Source organism: Scyliorhinus torazame, chromosome 5 (genome assembly GCF_047496885.1).
Source record: "Scyliorhinus torazame isolate Kashiwa2021f chromosome 5, sScyTor2.1, whole genome shotgun sequence".
In the NCBI taxonomy this organism is placed as follows: Eukaryota; Metazoa; Chordata; class Chondrichthyes; order Carcharhiniformes; family Scyliorhinidae; genus Scyliorhinus; species Scyliorhinus torazame.
In genome coordinates, this window is record NC_092711.1 from 139,300,748 (window position 1) to 139,325,193 (window position 24,446).

The 24,446-nt window shown below is 47.6% G+C and overlaps 1 protein-coding gene across 1 annotated transcript in view; it reads right to left on the reverse strand.

Moving 5' to 3' along the window:
* Positions 1-13,184, reverse strand: part of LOC140417938 (uncharacterized) — a 68,604-nt gene extending 55,420 nt beyond the window's left edge. Inside the window, exons 1-2 of the mRNA XM_072501371.1 lie at positions 12,212-13,184; positions 658-1,293 (exon numbers count right to left, since the gene is read on the reverse strand). Coding sequence (XP_072357472.1) covers positions 658-1,293; positions 12,212-12,978 — 1,403 coding nt within the window. The 5' untranslated portion in view covers positions 12,979-13,184. The remainder of the gene's footprint in view (positions 1-657; positions 1,294-12,211) is intronic.
* Positions 13,185-24,446: the final 11,262 nt, after the last annotated feature.

Genomic DNA, 24,446 nt, shown 5'->3' on the forward strand with positions numbered 1-24,446 from the left:
TACTGTCGAAAGATAGTCATTATTTCAGAGATTAAATAAGACTGCTAAGCTTGAATCTAATAATGTTTCATGAAAAGTTGCATCAAAGCCCCTTGAAAGTAATAAACCATTGTTCCTTAATACATTCTGTCATGAAAATGTATCACAGCCTGAGTAACAGCAAGGTTAATGCAAGCACCTTCTCGTTGTCGGATTGGTACACGTGACAGGGGCACGTAGACATTTAATTAATATGATGGATATTAATAAATCTTAAGTAATGACCAATGCTTGGATAACAAATCATTTTCTAAGTGATAGACAGTTATTTGAATAAATCAGGAAGCTTCAGCTGAGAATTAGAAACCAATGAGAGTAAATGAGGGATTAGACCATTGATCAGGATTTTGTTAAGAATAAGGCTTCATGATTGAAGCTTTGTTCTGAACTTGTGCTTGAAGAAATTCTGAACCACCTATGGATTTTATAATATTTTCTTATGTTTTTGTTTAATTCCTTTATTATGTTTTGATGTATTTCTGGATCTAAGTTTTGATTTAGTTTTTTTATTGAAGAGAATCAAGGTGAATGATTAGCAAATAAAGTTGTATTTTTAGACACCTCAAAGTAACTGGACCTGTGAATCTTATGTGAAGATAAAATAAGAGATCGTATCACAGCCTCTTCCCGATGTGAACCTGCTGGTGTTTGAGCAGGTAGGTTGATCGACTGAATCCCTTTCCACACTCGCAGCAGGTGAACGGCTTCTCCCCGGTGTGGACTCGCTGGTGTGACAGCCGGGAGGATGAATCGCTGAATCCCTTCCCACACACTGAGCAGGTGAATGGTCTCTCCCCGGTGTGGACTCGCTGGTGTGTCACCAGGTTGGTTGAATTAGAGAATCTCTTCCCACAGTCCGAGCAGGTGAAAGGCCTCTCCCCAGTGTGGACTCGCTGGTGTACCCGCATGTTGGATAACTCACTGAATCCCCTCCCACACTGGGAGCAGGTGAATGGCCTCTCTCCGGTGTGGACTCGCTGGTGTGTCTGCAGGTTGCACAACCGAGCGAATCCTGTCCCACACTGGGAGCAGGTGAAGGGCCTCTCCCCGGTGTGAACCTGCTTGTGTCTTTGCAGGTTACACATCCGAGTGAATCCCTTCCCACACCGAGAGCAGGTGAACGGCCTCTCCCCAGTGTGACTGCGTCGATGATCTTCCAGTTGTGATGGGGCTCTGAATCCCTTCCCACAGTCCCCACATTCCCACGGTTTCTCCATGGTGCGGGTGTCCTTGCGTCTCTCCAGGTTCACCGCTCAGTTAAAGCCTCGTCCACACACAGAACACGTGTACGGTCTCTCCCACTGTGAATGGTGCAATATTTTCTCAGACACTGTAACTGGTTAAAGCTCTTTCCACAGTCAGTGCTCTGGAACACTCTCACTCGGGTGTGTGTGTCTCGGTGCTTTTCCAGTCACACTGATGTTTAAAGCATTCTAAAGCAGACAGAACAGACAAACATTTCTCCTTGGCCGAGAGGGTGTTAGCTATGCGGAGAGGCTGAATAGACTTGGACTGTTTTCATTAGAATGAAGGAGGTTGAGGGGTGACCTGATAGAGGTCGACAAGATTATGAGGGGCATGGATAAAGTGGATGGGCAGGCACTCTTTCCCAGGGTGGAGGAGTCAGTCACCAGGGGACATAGGTTAAAGGTCCGGGGGGCAAGGTTTAGAGGAGATGTGCAAGGCAGGTTTTTTTACACCGAGGATGATGAGTGCCTGGAACGCGTTGCCAGGGGAGGTTGTGGAAGCAGATACATTAACGGCGTTCAAGGGGCATCTAGACAAATACATGGGTAGGATGGGTACAGAGGGATACGACACAGGAAGTGCTGAGGATTTTGGCAAAGGTTGGTATCATGACTGGTACAGGCTTGGAAGGCCGAAGGGCTTGTTCCTGTGCTGTAGTTTTCTTTGTTCTTTGTTCTAAATTTAAAGGCCGATGATATTCCAGTCCCAATGAATTGAGCGACGCTGTCAGATGTTGACGTGAAGTTTGCTTTGAGATTTCTGTCTGTAAATTCTCACCTTCTGAGATCCTGTAAAAGGAGTTTACACAATCATCACTGTCAGTACAGGATAGAAATTCAGAACAGACAATTCTAGTTTCTGTGAACATTCGATCCTCTCTCCTTCCCAAAAGTAATCCAACACTCAATCCTCCCAATATATACCCTCCTTTATTTACGATTTAATTTGAGCAACAGATCCATGGTCACTGATCCATGTCCCAGACAGAGAGACCTTAAAATCTTTGTCCAGGCTGCTTGTATTCTCCATTTGTATCTATAGCAAAGTCGCCATAGTCCCAGATGACCATAGGCTGCTTTCCCCTTTGCGGGGGAGAGCTGCCTGGTGGTGATTTAATCTGACCATCACCATACCTCAGGCGAGGGGCAAGGTTGAGAAAGTGGGCCTTCATCAATAACCTCAGCCAGTACGGGAATTGAACCCATGCTGTTGGCGTCGCTCTGCATCTCGAACCTACTGTCCAGCCATCTGAGCTAAACCGGGCCCAGTGTATATAACTGAACTGATAATGAGCAATATACTGAACCCTATGTGGGAGGAGGATGTGAGAAATCTGGAACTGACAGACAATCTAAATGATGGAAGGGGAGGCAAAGTATTTCAAAAGGCAGGTGGGACCCACAAAGATACGGGGAGAATGTGCAAACTCCACACGGACAGCGACCCTGGGCCGGGATCGAACCAGAGTCTTTGGCACAGTGCTAGCCACTGCGCATGGTGCAGTGGTATTATCACTGGCTCAGTAATCCAGAGATCCAGGATAATGTTCTGGGGATAAAAGCAAATTACTGCAGATGTTGGAATCTGAAACAGAAACAGAAAATACTGGCCAATCGCAGCAGGTCTGACAGCATCTGTGGGGAGAGAAGGGAGCTAACGTTTCGAGTCTGGATGACTCTTTGTCACAGCAGATGCTTTGTAAATGCTCTGGGGACCAGGGTTCGAATCCCACCACAGCAGATGGTGCAATTTGAATTCAGTAAAAGTCTGGAATTAACAGTCTGATGATGACCATGGAACCATTGCCGTTTGTCGTAAAAACCCAACTGGTTCGCTCATGTCATTCAGGGAAGGAAATCTGCCGTCCTTACCTGGTCCGGCCTACATGTGACCCCAGATCCACAGCAATACACAGAAATATTATTTTTAATGTATTTTATTACAAACATGTATTAAAACAGGTTACAGCAAATAAACAGCCCGGGAAACATACTTCCCAGCAATCAACTACACAGTTTGTACAAATTGTTTCCCTTTTCCACCCCCCACCTTTTCTCAAACCCTCTGCAGAGCCCCTGAACTCATACTTTATCTTCTCCAACCGCAGGAAGTCGTACAGGTCACCCAATCAAGCCGCAACCCCCGATGGCGATGCCGACCACCACTCCAGTAAAATTCACCGCTGTGCAATCAGAGAGGCGAAGGCCATGACATCGTCTTTCCTCCTCTCCATGAGCCCCGGCTTCTCTGAAACCCCAAATATCGTCACCAAACATGTGCGCGTGATTCGCTGGCCCCCGCCCACACCTCTCACACTCAACTGCTACCCACTGGAAGAACCCACTCATTCTCGCCCAAGTCATGTGCACCCACCACCTTAAACTGTATCAGGCTCATCCTTGCACAAGAGGAGGTCCCGTTTGCCCTTTGCAGTGCCTCACTCCATACTCCCCAATTGATGCCCCACTCCCAATTCCGCTTCCCATTTCTCCTTGATCTTCACCAACAGCTCGGCTCCCTGCTCCCCCAGCCACTTGTACATATCCCCACTTCTTCCCTCCTTCCACATCCGGAAACAGCAGTCGCTCCAGCTGATTGTATCTAGGCAACCGAGGGAACCCCCTCCAGACCTTTCGTGCAAAGTCCCTACCCTGCAGATACCTGAACTCACTCCCCCACAGCAACTCCACCCACTCCCTTACCACCTCTAGACTGGCGAACATCCAAATACAGATCCCTCACCTTGACCAGACCCACTTCCCTCCACCTCCTGGATATAATAACCACCCCCCCCCCGCTCCACCCACACCCCGGCGCAAACCCATTAGTCTCGCACAGCGGTGTTAACACCGACATCCCTTCCACCCTAAAATGCCTCTTCAACTGATCCATATCTTCACCGTGGACTGCACCACCGGGCACCCTGAATACCTACTCAGAGCCATTGGAAACGCTGCCGTCACCATAGCCCTCAATCTAGACCCCTTACAAGGGCAGCACGGTGGCAAAGTGATGAGCACTGCTGCCTCAAGGCGCCAAGGCTCCAGGTTTGATCCCGGCTCGGGGCCACTGGCCGTGTGGAGTTTGCACATTCTCCCCATGTTTGCATGGGTTTCGCCCCCAGAACCCAAAGATGTGCAGGGTAGGTGGATTGGCCATGCTAAATTGCCCATTAATTGGAAAAAATGAATTGGGTACTCTAAATTTATTTTAAAAAAGACCGAGACCCCTTACCAGGTTCCTCCTCCATCCTAATCCACTCTACGCCTTCTCCTTCCCACCACCACCGCACCTTGTACACATTCACTGCCCAATAATAACGAAATATGTTTGGTAATGACAACTCCCCCCCAGCTGCCTCTGTAGCAGGGTCCCCCCACCCTCGGCACCTTCCCCGCCCACACAAAGTCCAAAATGATCGTGGCCAATTTCCGTAAAAAGACGTTTGATATAACAATCGGGAAAGCCTAAAAAATAAACAAGACCCTCAGCAGAATATTCATTTTCACCACTAGGACCCTCCCTGCCAGCGTCAAGTGCAGTGCATCCCACCTCTTAACATCCTCCCTGGCTTCCTCCACCAGCTTCGTTAAGTTTCATTACGGAGCCCCGTCCATTCCCTCGCTACCTGAATCTCCAAATACCTAAACCTATCCCTCGCTCCCGGAGATTGCATCCCCCCTAAATTAGCTGCTGCCCCAGCTCATTCACTGGGAAAACTTGGCTTTTCTCTACATTCAGTTTATACCCAGACAACCCTCCAAACCTCCCCAGCAGGCCCATAATCCTTCCCATACTCTTCAGCGGATCTGAAACATACAGCAAGAGGCCACTGGCAGAGAGCTACACCCAATGATCCCTGTGTCCCCTCATAATCCTCCACCACTCCACCGACCCTCTAAGAGCCATCGCCAATGGCTCTGTGGCCAGAAAAGCGATTATCCAGTCTATGTTTGGTCTCTCCAATACAGAGACCACCACATTGGGAGCAGCAAATGAAATAGACCAAATTGAAAGAGGTGCAAGTGAAACGCTGCTTAACCTGGAATGAATGTTTTGGGCCTGGGATGTTAATCCCCCGTTTCTGACTGCAAAGGGCCTACATTAGTTTTTGTCAGACCTTTTCTCTTTACATACCGTTGGACACTTTTACCATTTGCTTTTATTGTTTCCCGCTGTCTTACTTTCATATTGTATTTTCCCCTTCTTAATCAATCCCTTGGCCTGACTTTGCTGAATTTTAACCTGTTCCAAATCCTCAGATCTGTTGCTTTTCCTTGCTAATTTGTATGCCTCTTCTTTGAATCTAATACTATCTCCAATTTCCCTTGCAAGCCATGGTTTGGCCTCAGCTCCCTTTCTACTCTTGTGTCAAATAAGAATAAACAACTTTTGGAGTTCACCTATTCATTCCTTGAATGGATGCCATTGCCTGTGCACAGTCCTTCCTTTCAGTAATGTTTCCCAGTCCATCATAGTCAACCCATGCCTCATAGTTACCTTTATTGAGATCCAGGATGCCAGTCTCAGAATCAGCTACCTCACTATTCTCCTTGATAAAGAATTCTATCATATTATGGTCACACATCCCCAAAGGTTCTCTCATAACTAGATTGCCAAGAAATCCTTTCTCATTGCACAACACCCAGTCCAAGATGGGCTGTTTTCTTGTTGCTTCCTCAACATATTGGTCCAGAAAACCATCCCATGTACATTCATAAATTCTTTCTCTTTTGTAGTGACTAATTTGACTCACCCAATCTATATGCAGGTTAAAGTCACCCATAATCACAGATGTTTCTTTATCACATACATCTCTGAATTCCTGTCTAATGCTATTCCCAACATTACCAATGCAGTTTGGGGTCTGTGTACCACCCCTACGAATGTATTTCACCCCTTGGTGTTTCTTCACTCAACCCATACAGTGGTTGACTCTTAAATGCCCTCTGAATTGGAGGAATTGGCAAAAAATGCTGACCAAACGAGCGCAACTGCATCCCATGAATGAATTTTTTTTCTTTTTTTCAAATAAATTTAGTGTACGCAATTAATTATTTCCAATTAAGGTGCAATTTGGCGTGGCCAATCCACCTAGCTTCCACATCTTTGGGTTGTGGGGGCGAAACCCACGCAAACACGGGGAGAATGTGCAAACTCCACACGGACAGTGACCCAGAGCCGGGATCGAACCTGGGACCTCGGCGCCGTGAGGCCGCAGTGCTAACCGCTGCGACACCATGAATGAATTTTGAAAAATTATTTTCCGGTCCCCTTAAATGTCAGCCACCTCCTGGGGAAACCAGCCCTTTAATTGTGAACATTGGGAAAGAGACCATCCTTTTAGCCAGAGAAATAAATGTGTCAAGCTGAGGGAGCAAAGGATGTCAATGTCTTTAAGAGAGAGAGAGAGAGACCTGGGCCAAGCTTTCCAGAGTCTGCACCCTCCCTGGATTCACTTCCTTTCCCTTCAGTTGCTGCAAGTGACCAATTGAAGGTCCGAATGAGAAAAGAAATGGAAAGGGGGAGAAAATAAAGTGTTTTACTCACAGATGTTGGAGACAGGAGGAAGTTTCAGTTTGTGTGAATCGCCATTTTGCATCCCGGAAGTCTGCGGATTGATGAGCTGAACGAAGATAGTCCTTCCGGTCCTCCAATCTTCCCATTGGTCAACACCTCAGTTTGAAGGCGAGGGGGCGGGTTCTCGCCCGCACATGCGCAGTCCCGGGGAAGGGGGGGGGGGATTACTGAACGGCTTCTCGCTCTGCCCGTCAGCCGGTTGCCATGAAACCTTGTCTGGAGGCGGTTGATGGAGAACAATGGGTGGTGGCGGGGCTCCCGTGTCCTCGCCGGGCCTGCGCACTGGAACCCGGAGACGTCACCTCGGAGCATAGTGATTCCTATTGGCTGATCCTGGCAGGGCTGCCTTGTGACGTCACAATCCGGAAGTTGGACTTAAACTTCCTCCTCTGCAACATCTGAGAAGAAATCAATGTTTCCCCCTTTCCATTTCTTTCCTCATTCTGGGGAGACATTGATGACTTGCAGCGACTGAACGGAAACGAAGTGAATCCAGTCTGTATATTACACATTTCCTGTCCCTTAATGTAGACATACATCTGTCTGGCAGCCTCAGGAAGATTTTCAGGTCTCTGTGTCCAGGACTGGAAGCAGTGAGCAGGGATCTGTCGATCAGCCTGAATCAGCACCTTCAGGAGAATTGGGAGGATGAATATCAGATACAGCAGAGTGAGAATACAGCAGAGTGAGAATGGAGGGAGAGTGTGTGGGATGGAGATTTACAGATCTTGGGGAATGAGAGGAAAGAATATTCCATAGAAACTAGAATTGTCTGTTCCGAATTTCTATTATGTACTGACAGTGATAATTTATGTAAACTCCTTTTATAGGGTATCAGAAGGAGAGTATTTACAGACCAAATCTCACACCAAACGTCACATCAAAAATTGAATGTCAGATTATGAGAACCTACATATCATTGGCCTTTGAATCTAGAAGGATAAATGTTCGGCTATTCTGTCTGCTTCAAATGATATTAAGCATCAATGTGAAGGAACAGCATCAAGACAAACAGACAATCGAGTGGGAGTGTTCCAGTGTACTGACTGAGGAAAGAGCTTTACGTGGTTCCCCTGCCTGAAAAAAATGATACCATTCAGATAAATTTGCTGTGTGTGTGTATGTGCGTGTGGACGAGGCTTCAACTGATCGTCGATCTTGGGGAGAATTATGGATCCCCACACAATGGAGAAACCGTGCAAATGTGGGGAACTGTGGGAAAGTATTCCGGAACCAATCTGCCTGGAAACTCATTGACGATGTCACACTGGGGAGAAGCCATTCACCTGCTCTCAGTGTGGGAAGGATTCAGTCATCCATCCCACCTCTGGGCACATCAAGTCCTTTCAGTTACGGACTCTGTGAAAGGAATCACACGGTCATTGAAATGCTGCAGGAAATCTTAGCTGATCAGTCAAACTGCAAGTTGACAACTGCACTGGCCGGGACGATTCATGTACACAATTCACATCAGATGGGTGGAGGGTATAATGGGAAAAATCCCAAAAGACCCCGTGTGCCAGGCGACAGTCCTCCTGCTTTAGAAGGGACAACAATTAGTTCAATTTTTAGTCATCAGTTGTCAGATTGAGATGCTTGAACTAAGAAACTATTGGGGATCCGAGAAGAGGAAATTTTTATAATGTAAAGATTTGTGGAAACCATGGAAAATCATGTTTTTATCTTCTTCGATTTGTTTTGAAATATTATTTCTGTGAATTATTCGGGACCATTAATGTTTAAAGAGAAATTTGAACACCTAATTAACTGCAAGAATGTCACAAGATTCCACGTTTTTAACCCAAAACAAACTTTACTGTTTATTTAAAACAAGGGGGCAGCACGGTAGCATTGTGGATAGCACAATTGCTTCACAGCTCCAGGGTCCCAGGTTCGATTCCTGGCTTGGGTCACTGTCTGTGCGGAGTCTGCACGTTCTCCCCGTGTCGGCGTGGGTTTCCTCCGGGTGCTCCGGTTTCCTCCCACAGTCCAAAGATGTGCAGGTTAGGTGGATTGGCCATGCTAAATTGCCCATAGTGTCCAAAATTGCCCTTAGAGTTGGGTGGGGTTACTGGGTTATGGGGATAGGGTGTGGGTGTTGACCTTGGGTAGGGTACTCTTTCCGAGAGCCGGTGCAAGCTCGATGGGCCGAATGGCCTCCTTCTGCACTGTAAATTCTATGATAAAAAGGAAATTGGAAATCCAGCACTAGAAACTTAACACAATAGTTTAGAAATACTTGTGCTGAAATCTCAGTTCAACTTTTTAACTTCACCCCCTTATACGTAACAATATCTTTAAACTTCATTCATTTCTGTTCCCAGGACCATCCCAAAGGTATGTGAAAACTCTCCAGAATTCACTTTAATTCTCCTCCGTATCCCAGCTATTCCCCAAGCTCCAAGATTTTATGGGGATCCTTCCATTAGCTTTCGACTGAAATCCAGAATTTCCATTTATCTTACATTTAAAAGAAAACCAAATTTCAAACTAAAAGTTGTTGTGTTCTGTGTTATGGCCGTGGTAATGACGTACACAGAACATTTAGTTCTTTCACTGGAAAGGTGATTTATTGACAAACATGTGGAAAGAAAACTACCAAACTACAATACAGACAATGACTAATAAATGAATTCAGTGAATTCTCCTGCAGCTACTCTACGTGCGACCATCTTCTTGTACGCCTTACTGCCAACTGGTGTCTCGAGTCACATGGTGGATGTCTATCACCACCAGCTGGTTGGAGGTTGCATATCTAACTATGTCCAGAACTGTGCACAGGCACATCAACACATCCCCCTTACTCTGGAACTGTTATACATTTACATACAAATGTAACTGTGTCTTACAAAACATGATCTGCATCATAATTTTAAACTGTCATATGTCGAAATGCAACTGTGCTTACACAACATGATATGCTTGATAATTTTAAACGTGTCCCTTGTGCACAGCTTATTACACGATTTACTTTGTTTCTTATGGTCTTGGGCCGAGCAGTTGGAATGCCAGGCTGTGATGCAGCCAGAGGTGCATCTGTTAAAAATTGGTAAGAGTCAATGTGAACAGGCCGAGTTTCCTTACTTTTCTGAGGAAGTGTACGCGCTGTTGTGCTTTCTTGGTTGTAACGTCGACGTGCATGGACCAGGACAGATTGTTGATGATTTGCACACCTAGGAATTTGAAGCTGTCAAACATCTCCACCTCGTCACCATTGATGCAGACAGGGGTGTGGACGATACTTCGCTTCCTGAAGTCGATGACCAGCTCCTTCGTTTTGCTGACATTGAGGGAGAGATTGTTGATGTTGCACCATGCTACTAAGTTCTCCATCTCCCTCCTGTACTCTGACTCATCGTTGTTTGAGATCCAGGGGTGTAAGCTACAGGGCTACGGGCTGGATGCAGGAAGCTGGGATTAGAAAGGGCACCTGGGTTTCCTCGGGCTGGGATGGACAAGATGGCTCGAATGAAATGAAAAATGAAAATGAAAATCGCTTATCATCACAAGTAGGCTTCAAATGAAGTTACTGTGAAAAGCCCTTCGTTGCCACATTCCGGTGCCTGTTCGGGGAGTCTGGTATGGGAAATTAACCGTGCTGCTGGCCTGCCTTGGTCTGCTTTTAAAGCCAGCGATTTAGCCCTGTGCTAAACCACTTGAATGGCCTCTTTCTGGGCTGTAACTTTTCGATGGTTCGGTGGTTCTCTGGAGGAGGGATTTTAACCACAATGCTCAGACGGAGAAGCCGGGCTTGTTCACTTTGGAGCAAAGGAGGTTGAGGGGAGATTGGATATAGGTGGACAAGACAAAGAAAAGCTGCTCCCATTAGCTGATGGGACACGGACGAGGGGGACACACATTTAAGCTTTAGCACGATATATATATATCATTGTTCTTCACTGTGGCTGGGTCCCAATCCTGGACCTCCCTCCCAGACAGCACTGTGGGTGTTACCGGGGTGTCACCGACACCACACAGACTGCAGCAGTTCAAAAAGATGCCTCACCCACAACCTAAAGCGGCAATTAGGGATGGACAACAAATGCTGGGGGGAGGTACACAGTGAGTGGTAATGTCCTGGAACTCGCTGCCCGTGAGGATGGTGGAAGCAGACACCCTGAACAATTTCAGAATGAAATTTGGATGGGCACTTGAGGGAAATGGGTCTGACTGGTATGCGCCACAGAGAGCCAGCATGGGATCGATGGGCTGAATGGCTTCCTTCTCTTCCCGAATGACTCTATGGTCTGAAGAGAACAATTTCAGCTGCTCCAGTCTCTCCAACTAACTGAAGTCCCTCATCCCTGGTGCCGTTCTCGTAAATCTCCTCAGCCCCTCACTGAGTCCAGCAGAGAGAAACCCTCTGACCCTCCCACTTCACCAAGTGTCAGAATGGACATGGTTCAGTCCTGGGTGTGATTAACAGCAGCAATAACAGCAGAGTCCAACCCCTGTCACCACTTGTGAACTCGCTGGTAGCTGCGCAGGGTGGATAACAGGGAAAACCCTTCCCACACACACAGCAGATGAACGGCCTGATATTTACTGATTTATTGATTCACTGATTTATTGTTTCAATGATTTATTGGTGCCTTTAAGAATTGATGCAGTACATTTCTTAATTCAGACAGAGAATGGAATATCCACAAGGCTAATGTGGAAAGATAGTCATTGTTTCAGATAATAAATAAGAATTGCTCAGCTGGAATCTAACATTGTTTCATGAAAGGTTGCATCAAAGTCCCTTGTAATTAATAAACCATTGTTCCTCAACACATTCTGGAATAAAAATGTATCAAAGCCTCAGCAACATTTAGCAATAAAAATTTATCAAAGCCTTAGGAACAGCAAGGTTAATGCAAGCTCCTTATATTTGTAGGATTGGAACATGTGGCGGGGGTGCGTAGACATTTAATTAATTTGATGGAGATTAGTAAGTCTTAAGTAATGACCAATGCTTGGATAACAAATCATTTTCTAACTGATAGACGGATATTTGAATACATCAGGAAGCTTCAGCTGAGAATTAGAAACCAATGAGAGTAAATGAGGGATTAGACCATTGATCAGAATTTCTTTGAGAATAATGATTCATGATTAAAGCTTTGTTCTGAACTTATGCTTGAAGAAATTCTGAACCATCTATTGATTTTCTAATATTTTCTTATGTTTTCGTTTGACTCTCTTTATTATGTGTGATGTATTATTGGATCTAAGTTTTGATTTAGTTTTTTTATTTGAGAGAATCGAAGTGAATGTTTAGAAAATAAAGTTATTTTTTAGACACCTCAAAGCAACTGGACCTGTGAATCTAATTTGAAGATAAAATCAGAGATCGTATCACAGCCTCTTCCCGATGTGAACCTGTTGGTGTTTGAGCAGGTAGGTTGACCGAGTGAATTCCTTTCCACACTCGGAGCAGGTGAACGGCTTCTCCCCAGTGTGGACACGTTGGTGTCTCTGCAGGCTGGATAACCGAGTGAATCCCTTCTCACACTGAGAGCAGGTGAACAGCCTCTCCCCAGTGTGAACTCCCTGGTGTGTCTGCAGGCTGGATAACCGAGTGAATCCCTTCTCACACTGAGAGCAGGTGAATGGCCTCTCCCCAGTGTGAATTCGCTGGTGTGTCTTCAGGCTGGATAACCGAGTGAATCCCTTCTCACACCGAGAGCAGGTGAATGGCCTCTCCCCAGTGTGAACTCGCTGGTGTGTCCGCAGGTTAGATAGCTGAGTGAATCCCTTCCCACACCGAGAGCAGGTGTACGGCCTCTCCCCAGTGTGAACTCGCTGGTGTTCGTGCAGATAAGATGACCGAGTGAATCCCGTCCCACACTGAGAGCAGATGAACGGCCTCTCCCCAGTGTGAACTCGCTGGTGTGTCTGCAGGTGTGATGACTGAGTGAATCCCTTCCCACACTGAGGGCAGGTGAACGGCCTCTCTCCAGTGTGAACTCGCTGGTGTTTCTGCAGGCTGGATAAGTGAGAGAAACCCTTCTCACACCGAGAGCAGGTGAACGGCCTCTCCCCAGTGTGAATGCGTCGATGAGCTTCCAGTTGTGATGGGGCTCCGAATCCCTTCCCACAGTCCCCACATTTCCACGGTTTCTCCATGGTGCGGGTGTCCTTGTGTCTCTCCTGGTTCACCGCCCAGTTGAGGCCTCGTCCATACACAGAACACGTGTACGGTCTCTCCCACTGTGAACGGTGCAATGTTTTTTCAGGCTGTGTAACTGGTTAAAGCTCTTTCCACAGTCAGTGCTCTGGAACACTCTCACTCGGGTGCGTGTGTCTCGGTGCTTTTCCAGTCACACTGATGTTTAAAGCTTTCTGAAGCAGACAGAACAGACAAACATTTCTCTTTCTAGATTTAAAGGCCGATGATGTTCATGTCCTGATGAATGGAGCGACGCTGTCGCATGTTGACGTGAAGTTTGCTTTGAGATTTTTGTCTGTAAATTCTCACCTGACTGAGATCCTGTAAAAGGAGTTTACAAAATCATCACTGTCAGTACAAGATAGAAATTCAGAACAGACAATTATAGTTTCTATGAACATTCGATCCTCTCTCCTTCCCAAAAGTCATCCAACACTCAATCCACCCAATATATACCCTCCCAATTCATGTTTCTTGTTTCTCTACGATTCATGGTCACTGTTTCATGTCCCAGGCCTTAAAATCTTTGTCCAGGCTGCTTATATTCGGCAGCACGGTAGCATAGTGGTTAGCACAATTGCTTCACCGCTCCAGGGTCCCAGGTTCGATTCCGGCTTGGGTCACTGTCTGTGCGGAGTCTGCACGTCCTCCCCGTGTGTGTGCGTGGGTTTCCTCCGGGTGCTCCGGTTTCCTCCCACAGTCCAAAGATGTGCAGGTTAGGTGGATTGGATTGGCAAAGATGTGCAGGTTAGGTCATGCTAAAATTGCCCTTAGTGTCCAAAATTTCCCTCAGTGTTGGGTGGGGTTTCTGGGTTATGAGGATAGGGTGGAGGTGTGGGATTGGGTAGGGTGCTCTTTCCAAGAGCCGGTGCAGACTCGATGGGCTGAATAGCCTCCTTCTGCACTGTAAATTCTATGATTCTATGATTCTCCATTTGTATCTATAGCAAAGTCGCCATAGTCCCAGATGACCATAGGCTGCTTTCCCCTTTGCGGGGGAGAGCTGCCTGGTGGTGATTTAATCTGACCATCACCACACCTCAGGCGAGGGGTAAGGTTGAGAAAGTGGGCCTTCATCAATAACCTCAGCCAGTACGGGAATTGAACCCACGCTGTTGGCGTCGCTCGGCATCTCGAACCAACTGTCCAGCCATCTGAGCTAAACCGGCCCCTGTGTATATAACTGAACTGATAATGAGCAATATACTGAACCCTATGTGGGAGGAGGATGTGAGAAATCTGGAACTGACAGACAATCTAAATTATGGAAGGGGAGGCAAATAATTTCAAAATGAAATTGGATCGGCACTTGAGGGAAATAAACTTTCAGGGGAACAGGGACAATCCACCTACCCTGCACTGGTGCAGTGGTATTATCACTGGCTCAGTAATCCAGAGATCCAGGATAATGTTCTGGGGATAAAAGCAAATTACTGCAGATGCTGGAATCTGAAACAAAAACAGAAAATACTGGCCAATCGCAGCAGGTCTGACAGCATCTGTGGGGAGAGAAGGGAGCTAACGTTTGGAGTCTGGATGACTCTTTGTCACAGCAGATGCTTTGTAAATGCTTTGGGGACCAGGGTTCGAATCTCACCACAGCAGATGGTGCAATTTGAATTCAGTAAAAGTCTGGAATTAACAGTCTGATGATGACCATGGAACCATTGCCGATTGTCGTAAAAACCCAACTGGTTCGCTCATGTCATTCAGGGAAGGAAATCTGCCGTCCTTACCTGGTCCGGCTTACATGTGACTCCAGGTCCACAGCAATACACAGAGTTTTTTTTTTTAAATGTATTTTATCACAAACATGTATTAAAACAGGTTACAGCAAATAGACAGCCCGGGAAACATACTTCCCAGCAATCAACTATACAGATTGTCCAACCGTTTCCCATTTCTCAAATGCCGTCTCCGCGTCCATGGATACCACCACCTCCGGTACCAGAGCCCCCGACAGATTCATCACTACATTCAACAGCCGTCTTATATTACACGCGAGCTACCTGCCCTTCACGATGCCTATTTGTTCCTCTGCAACCACCCGCGGGACACACTCCTCCATCCTCCCCGCCAACAACTTAGCCAATACTTTCACATCCGTGTTCAATAGTGATATGGGCCTACACGACCCACAGTCCACCGGGTCCTTCCCTTTTTCCGGGATCAGTCTAATTACTGCCGGTGTCATCGTCTCCGGCAACTCCCCCTTTGCCAGCGCTTCAATAAACGCCCCCAACAGATGAGGTGCCAGGTCCGTCGCAAATTCCTTATGAAATTACGCCGGGTACCCAGGCGGCCCTGGGGCCTTCCCTGACTTCATACCCCTGATAATACACAGCACCTCTCTCAGCCCCAGCGGCTCCTCCAACGCCTGCCTCTTTGCTTCCTTCACCTGGGGAAACTCCAGCTCGTCCAGAAATCTCCCCATATCCCCCTCCTAAAGTCCCAGGTAGTACTCCCGAAACGCAGGCTCTGACACCACATCCCCAGCCGCAGTCCATATCTTCAATATTTCCCTGGACGCGGCCTGCCTCTGCAGCTGGTACGCCAGCATGCGGCTCGCCTTCTCCCCATACTCATATTTCACCCCTCTTGCCTTACGTAATTGCCCTACTGCCCTCCCCGTTGTCAGCCTGTCAAACTGCCTCTGCAACCCTTTCCTCCTCGCCAATCCCTCCGCGGTGGAGACCCTCGAATACTCCCGATCCACCTCCACTATCTCGCTCACTAGACGGTCATGTTCCTCCCTCCTTTCCCTATCCGAACGAGCCTTAAACAAAATAATTTCCCCCCAGACCACTGCCTTCAGTATTTCCCAAAAAATGGCTGCCGACACCCCCACTTTCTGATTCAACTCCACATCCGCCTTACTCGCTGCCTGCACCTTATCACATAAACCTCCATCCGCCAACAACCCCGAATCAAACCTCCACTCCGGCCTCTGCTCTCGTCCCAACTGAACCCGAATATCCAGCCAGTGGGGCGCATGGTCCGAGATAACTATCCTCACACATTCTGCCCCCTCCACCCCAACCTAAATCTCCCAACTCATACAAAGTAATCAAACCTTGAATACACCTTATAGACGTGTGAAAAGAAGGAATATTCCCTTCCTCCTGGGTTCTGAAAGCGCCATGGATCCACCATACCCATCCTCTCCATAAATCCCCCAGCTCCCTTCCATTCGCACCCTACCCATCGACCTGGGGCTCGACCTATCCACCCTTGACTCTGGGACACAGTTAAAATCTCCTCCAGTGATCAACTGCTGCGTGGCCAAATCCGGGATCGCTGCCAGCAACCCCCTCATAAAACCCACATCATCCCAATTTGGTGCAGACACGTTTATCAACACCACCGGCTGTTCATTAAAATCGCCACTCCCCTTCATTTCAAATCAAACCCCAAGTGGAAAACCTGCCCGACCCACCCTTTCCTTCATACATTATAGATAACCAACTCCCATTCCCCTCCCACTGCTCCCCACTATCGCCCCTGTCCTGGTGATGTTATGCATTAGCAATCATATAAATATTAATAGATACGACCTCCAACCAGCAGGTGGCAGTAAAGAACAACTATATGGCACTGTGGGGCGAGGGAATGAAAGATGAATCATAGCCACAGAAATCAAGGCAAAAGAGCGCGAACGGCAGTCCCCAGAGACAATAAGGTGTGAAAGGCCAAACAGCAGAGAAACTAAAATCAGAGAGTAAGCTGTGACAGATGGAGATGTGGGGGAGTGGGGACATGGGTGGGAGAGAAGTAAAATGAGAAAAAGGGAACAAAGAATTCTATCATATTATAGTCACACATCACCAAAGGTTCTCTCACAACTCGATTGCCAACGAATCATTTCTGATTGCACAACACCCAGTCCAAGATGGGCAGTTTCCTTGTTGGTTCCTCAACCAAAAAAACATCCAAAAAACCATCCCGTGTACATTCGAAAAATTCCTCCTCTATTGTACTGTGACTAATTTGACTCACCCAATCTATATGCAGATTAAAGTCAAATTTAATCACAGATGTTCCTTTATTGCATACATCTCTGATTTCCTGTCTAATGCTACTCCCAACGTTACCAATGCAGTTTGGGGTCGGTGTACCACCCCAACGAATGTATTTTGCCCCTTGGTGTTTCTTAACTCGACCCATACAGTGGTTGACTCTTAAATGCCCTCCGAATTGGAGGCATAGGCAATAAATACTGATCAAACGAGCGACAACTGCATCCCATGAATGAATTTTTAAAAATTATTTTCCTTTCCCCTCAAATGTGAGCCATCTCCTGGGGAAAGCAGCCCTTTAATTGTGAACATTGGGAAAGAGACCATCCTTTTAGCCAGACAAATAAATGTGTCAAGCTGAGGGAGCAAAGGATGTCAATGTCTTTAAGAGAGAGAGAGAGAGAGAGAGACCTGGGCCAAGCTTTGCAGAGTCTGCACCCGCCCTGGATTCACTTCCTTTCCCTTCAGTTGCTGCAAGTGACCAATTGCAGGTCAGAATGAGAAAAGGAATGGATAGTGGAGAAACGAAAGTGTTTTACTCACAGATGGTGGAGACAGGAGGACGTTTCAGTCTGTGTGAAGCCCAATCTCCTTTCACATGAAGCCCGCGCTGATTGGAGGACCAGCGTCCTTCCGGTCCTAACTCTATCCGTTAGCCAACACCTCACAGGAAGGTCAGGGGCTGGGCTTTCCTCCACACATGCGCAGCTTCCCCTCACCCTTGGACATGCGCAGTACCTGATCACCCGCCCGTGCGGCGGATAGAGCGGGTTCCCCAGCGCGGGGGATTGTGGGAGCTACGGCCGACACTGTCAAAACTCCTAGGGTGAAAAGTGGAGGAGGCTTGGGCGGTTGTGTGCGAGCTTGGTGTCCGCCCCCGGGACGATTCGAAAGGCAGGCCGCCTCTGGGAGCTTCCTGGATGGGGTGAAACAGCAACTCGGCGCCCATTGCTCCTGGTCCCCGAGGGAAGGGGAGAAGACCGGTTTCGGAGTACTGCGACCAGTCGTGTTTCAAGTTAGCGGTTGAGCTGCGGCGGACTGCGAGGTTTGCTGGCGGCGGTTTTGAGTTCACCCAATGGAGGACGAAGGAATGGAGGAAGAATGGCAGCTGGATAGGCTGCTGGAAACGGCGGGTCGGAACCGGGAGTGGATACCCAATGGGCGGCCCGCGGCCTGCAGCCCGGGGTGGGTTGCTGCCGTTCCTGGGGTCTCCGGGGGTTCGGCCCACCTGGACGCCCTGTGGGCGGTTGGGACTGACTCTGGGACTTTCTTTCCCGTTGTCGACTGTTGCCAACATTGGAGCGACTCTGGCCGCTGCCATTGGAGGACTTTGAGGACATGTTGTTCCTTGTGAAAGTTTTGGCTGGAGCGCCGGGGTCATGATGTGGAACGTGCAAAATTAATGGACTCTTTTTTTATGGACTTTTCTATGAGTACTAAGGGATTTTGTTTTCATGTTTTCTTTGCTTTTCGTTTTCTTTAGCAGCCTATGACATTCAACTCATTTCGGCTTTTTTTCCGAAATGTTATTTAGTATTTGTGGTGGAACGCTAGTTGGTGCGAAACTGCTCTCCCTCCGAATGGTCCCGTGCCTTTGGGCGGGGTCCAGGAGGGGGGAACCCTCTCTCCTCCGCCGCGCCCGCGCCCGGGTCTGGCTCTCCGGTGGTCTGTGCTCTTAGCGAGGAGGGGCATTTCCCCCGGGGTGTCGGCTGCAGGGCGGGGTGAACGGGGGTGGGTGAGCGGGGATTAGTGTTCGGTGATGGATTCTATCCTGTTAAATCTTTTCTGGGGTGAATTAAGGCCTGGTGCCTGGTGATTGGATTTTTGATATGATACTGTTAAAATGAATCGAGGCCCTGTGGGTCATATTTGTACTGGAGCGGCCGTATTGTAGCGGGGCCTTGTGCCTCGTGACTGCTTGTCTTATGTGTTTAGAGTCGTCACCTTGAAATGTGCCTGTGTCTTGTGTTGTACTTTTGGGTTTTGTTTCTTTTCTTTTCTTCTCTGTTTCTTTTGGAGTGGTCGTTTGGTTTCGGGGCCTTGTGCCTCGCGACTACTTGTGTATGTGTTCAGGGGTCGTTGCCTCGATGTACTTGTGGTTTCCTGTTCCTTCTTGCTTTTGGAATGGTCGTTGGGTTTCGAGGCCTTGTGCCTCACGACTGTTCGTGTTATGTGACTGTTCGATTGTTACTTGAACTATGCGTAGGGCCTGTGCCTTGCGGCTGGTTGTGATAAGTGACTGGCTAATTGGTATCTGGAAACGTATTTCGGCCCTGTGCCTTGCAGCTGTTTGTGTTCAATGACTGTTACAATGTTACTGTGAAATGTAATTGGGCCTTGTGCCTTGCAGCTGTTTCGTGTTCAGTGACTGTTTAATCGTCAATTTGAAGTGTGTTTAATCGTCAATTTGAAGTGTGTTTAATCATCAATTTGACGTGTGTTTAATCGTCAATTTGAAGTGTAATGAGGCCTGGAGCCTTGTAAATTGTTTTCTGTAATAATTGTGACGACAATAAGAGTTACTCACAGATGTTGGAGACAGGAGGAGGTTTCAATCTGTGTGAGTCGCCATTTTCAGTCACAGAAAGCCCGCGCTCTGATTGGCTGAACTAAGAGTCCTTCCGGTCCTCCAATCTTCCAATTGGTCAACACCTCAGCCTGACGGTCAGGGTGCGGATCTCATCCGCACATGCGCAATCCCAGGGAAGGGGGCGATCACTGAGCGGCTTCTCGTTCTGGCCGCAGCCGGTTGCCTGGAAACCTTGCCAGGAGGTGGTGGACGTGGAACAATGGGTGGGGCGGGGCCGCGCCGGGCCTGCGCACTGAAACCCGGAGACGACACCACGAAGCAGAGTGATTCCTATTGGCTGATCCAGGCAGGGCTTTCCTGTGACGTCACAATACGGAAGTTGGACTAAAACCTCCTCCTCTGCAACATGTGGGAGGAAATCAATGTTTCCCCCTTTCCATTTATTTCCTCGTTCAGGGGGGAGATTGGTGACTTGTAGCAACTGAAGGGAAAGTAAGTGAATCCAGTCTGTATATTACACACATTTTCAGTCCAGTAATGTCGACATACATCTGTCTGGCAGACTGCAGGAAGATTTTCAGGTCTCTGTGACAGATCCCTGCTCACTGTTTCCTGTCCTGGACAATCAGCCTGAATGAGCACCTTCAGGAGAATTGGGAAGGTGAATATTAGATACAGCAGAGTGAGAATGGAGGGAGAGTGTGTGGGATGGAGATTTACAGATCTTGGGGAATTAGAGGAAAGAATGTTCCACAGAAACTCGAATTGTCTGTTCTGAATTTCTATACTGTTCTGACAGCCATGACTTTTGTAAACTCCTTTTACAGGATATCGGATGTGGATCTAAGGTCAGGATCTGGCATCCTCACTCAATTCATTGTGACCTGAATATCATCAGCCTTTAAATCTAGAAGGAGAAATGTCTGTTCTGTCTGCTTTAAAACATTTCAAACATCAGTGTGATTGGAAATGCACCGAGACACACAAAGACCTGAGTGAGAGTGTTCCAGTGAACTGACTGTGAAGCGAGCTTTAAACGGTAACATAGGATACGAAAATATCACACCATTCACAGTGGGGAGAGACCGTGCAAGTGTTCTCTTGTGTGGACGAGGCTGGAACTGATCATTGGACCTGGAGAAACAAGGACACCATCGCCATGGAGAAACAGTGGAAATGTGGGGATTGTGGGAAGGGATTCAGTTACCCATCTGCTCTTAACTGTGGAAAGTGATTTAAACAGGACAAAACATTGCATCATTCACGGTGGGCAGAGATTGTGTCCGTGTTCTGTGTGTGTGTGGGTGGACAAACCTTCAACTGATCATCAAATCTGGAGCAATTCCAGCCCTCACCATGGAAAAACCGTGGCAATGTGGGGACTGTGGAAAGGCAAGCCAGTGTCCATCTGAGCTGGAAACTCATCGATGCAGTCACACTGGCGAGAGGCCATTCACCTGCTTCAGGTGTGGGGAGGCATTCACTCATTCATCTGCCCTGCTGACACACCAGCGCATTCACACCGGGGAGAGGCCATTCACCTGCTCTCAATGTGGGAAGGGTTTCAGAGATTCATCCAACCTGCGAACACATCAGCGGGTTCACACCGGGGAGAAGCTGTTCGCCTGCTCGGAGTGTGGGAAGGGATTCACTCGGTCACCCCACTTGTTGAGACCAGCGAGCTCACAAGTGATGACAGGGATTGGATTCTGCTGTTTTTGCTGCTGTTAATCACATCCAGGACTGAACCATGTTCATTCTGACACTTGGTGAAGTGGGAGGGTCGGAGGATTTCTTTCTGCTGAACTGGTCGGTCTCACGACTTCCAGTGGGCTGACGTTCTTTTAGCCTGGGAGAGCACATCTCCACTGAAATGACCTGCAAAAGGTGATGAAGTCCATTTATTTCATCCAGAATATTAAATAGTGCCTTTCCCCCATGGCAGGTAGATCCAAAATAAATATTTGTCTCTGCTCTGTTGAGTCTGCAGCACTGGCCAGGAAAGGACAGAATTCCACAGTTAGATCTTTGAAGGTGAACACGGGAATCCCTCACAAGAGACTGATTTTTAGTGAGTCTACACCAACCCTATTAAAGAGCACTCTACCTAGTCCCATTCCCCCACCTAGGTAAATGGTAAAGGCACCATAGTCCCAGATGACCATAGGCATATCCCCTTTAAGGGGGGGAGCTGACTGCTGGTGATTTAACCTCAGGCAACGATCAAGGTTGAGAAGCTGGTCCTGCATGAATAACCTCAGATCGGTACGGGAATTGAACCCGCGCTGCTCTGCATCAGGAACCAACTGTCTAGCCAAGTGAGCTAAACAGGCCACCACCTAACCTGCACATCTTTGGACTGTGGGACGAAACCGGAGTACCGGCAGGAAACCCATGTAGACATGGGGAGAAAGTGCAAACTTCTCACAGTCACGCAAGGCCGGAATTGAACCTGGGCCCCAGGTGCTGTGAGGCAGCAGTGCTAACTACTGTGCCACCATGCTACCCATCTTTCATCTTATAATATAATAATCTTTATTGTCACAAGTAGGCTTACATTAACAAAAATAGAAAATGCTGGAAAATCTCAGCAGGCCTGGCAGCATCTGTGGAGAAAGGACCGGCATGTAGCTTCCCAGCCACACAGCCGAGTTTTCTCTCCAGATTTAAGTGCACTCTGCAAAAGAAATCTGGGGGTGTATTTTTTGCTGTCACTATGGTGGGGCGGGGCCTGACAGACATTGGGGTGCTTTCTTTAAACGGTGCCCTGGTCTCCAATACAAAAAACTCCATGAGGGCGGGACGATGGCACAGTGGTTAGCACTGCTGCCTCAGTGTTTCTTTAAATTTATTTTTTTTTAATTTAGAGTACCTAATTATTTTTTTTTCCAATTAAGGGCCAATTTATCATGGCCAATCTACGTAACCTGCACATCTTTGGGTGTGGGGGTGAAACCCATGCAGACACAGGGAGAATGTGCAAACTTCATACAGACAGTGACCTGGGGCCGGGATCGAAACTGGGTCCTCAGCTCCATAGGTGCTGCATCACAGCGTTGAGGACCTGGGTGCGAATCCCGGCCCTGGGTTACTGTCCATGTAGAGTTTGCACATTCTCCCCATGTCTGCCTGGGTCTCACCTCCATGACCCAAAAGATGTGCAGAGTAGGTGGATTGGCCATGTTAAACTGCCCCTTAATTGGGAAAAATGTGCGTAGTTTAAATTTTAAAGAAATCTCTGGAGAGAGAATGGAGCTAATAGATAGATCATAGAATTTACAGTGCAGAAGGAGGCCATTTTGCCCATGAAGTCTGCACCGGCTCTTGGAAAGAGCACCCTACCCAATCCCACACTTTCACCCTATCCCCATAACCCAGTAACCCCCCCAACACTGAGGGCAATTTTGGACACTAAGGGCAATTTAGCATGGCCAATCCACCTAACCTGCACATCTTTGGACTATGGGAGGAAACCGGAGCACCCGGAGGAAACCCACGCATACACGAGGAGGATGTGCAGACTCCGCACAGACAGTGACCCAAGCCGGAATCGAACCTGGGACCCTGGAGCTGTGAAGCAATTGTGCTAACCACTATGCTGCCTAATGTTAGAACTGTGGGCAGACAGGACACTTCGCCCGCGACTGCAGGCAGCCCCCACCGCCATATAGCCGCAACCGAGACTGCAGGGACACCCCGTCCCACTCCCGAGAACAAACACGAGGCACGATCGTGACCGCCCATCCCAACAGCTAGAAGGTCCCGCTCGCCCATGTGGGTGTTTCGACTCTGGGCAACTCTTCATCAAAGCTTTGACAAGGAGTCATCTAGACCACTTAATTCAATGTTAGGAGTTATTAACCCTTCAGGGATACTTTGACGTCTTTGTCCTCTGGGTTGGGGGATTTTTAATTCGAGACTCTGCAGGTACTTTTGCTGCCTCTGTAATGTCCATCACTGGAATGGATACATCAGCATTTTTACTTGGATCAATTCTTTGCTCAACTAGATTACAAATAGGCGAGGAGTTTTGACTCACAGGGACAATGTCTGATCTGTGGCCCACTGTCCCAGGTTGTGGAAACACAACACTGCCTGCTCCATCATTACCCAGTATAAAATCTACACCATTAATGGGTAATTTGGAAACAACAGCACCAATAGACTCCTTTACCAGAGCACAATTTCAATTCATTCTCAACAATGGGGATAGGCACACACTTTCCATAAATACCCTGTATTAATACATTTTTATTCACTGAAGATTTTGAACAAATGTCTAAATCTTTTGCTGATAAACAGCTCTTGCGCCAAGGCAGTATCTCTCAGGATAACAATCTTTCCCGGTTTGTTCACGGAGGAAAATGGAGTGATGTCCCCTTCAAATATAAATCCTTCATAATCCCTCGCGTCTCTATTTTCACCCATGGTAAATATATTAGAAGGTTTGATTTCTCACAAGCTTCGCTCTTTGGTGCAACCATCTCTGGAGAATCGCTCGCCTTTTTTTTAACCAACACCAACGGTTTCCCTTTTAATTTCCAATAATTTGGCTTTCAATGTCCAACTCCATCGCAGCCACCATGTCGCCCCAAAATCTGTAATTTTAATGGATGTCCTTCAGGAGCAAGCTCAGAATCTGCGAGTATGACAGTCTCAATATTCTCATAATGAGACGATTGCCCCTTTGAAAGACTTCACTGAACATCAATTGCTTTGCCCATCAACAGACTTTGCAAAATGATTTAGTTGTGCCCGGGGTCGATCCCGTTGCACCGGGAGCATCACGGGAGAGGCCCAGATCGGGCTTCACTGTGGGCACAAAACTGCACACGAGTCACCCAACACTTGGCGTCTGCCATGATCCGGGTCATCAAAT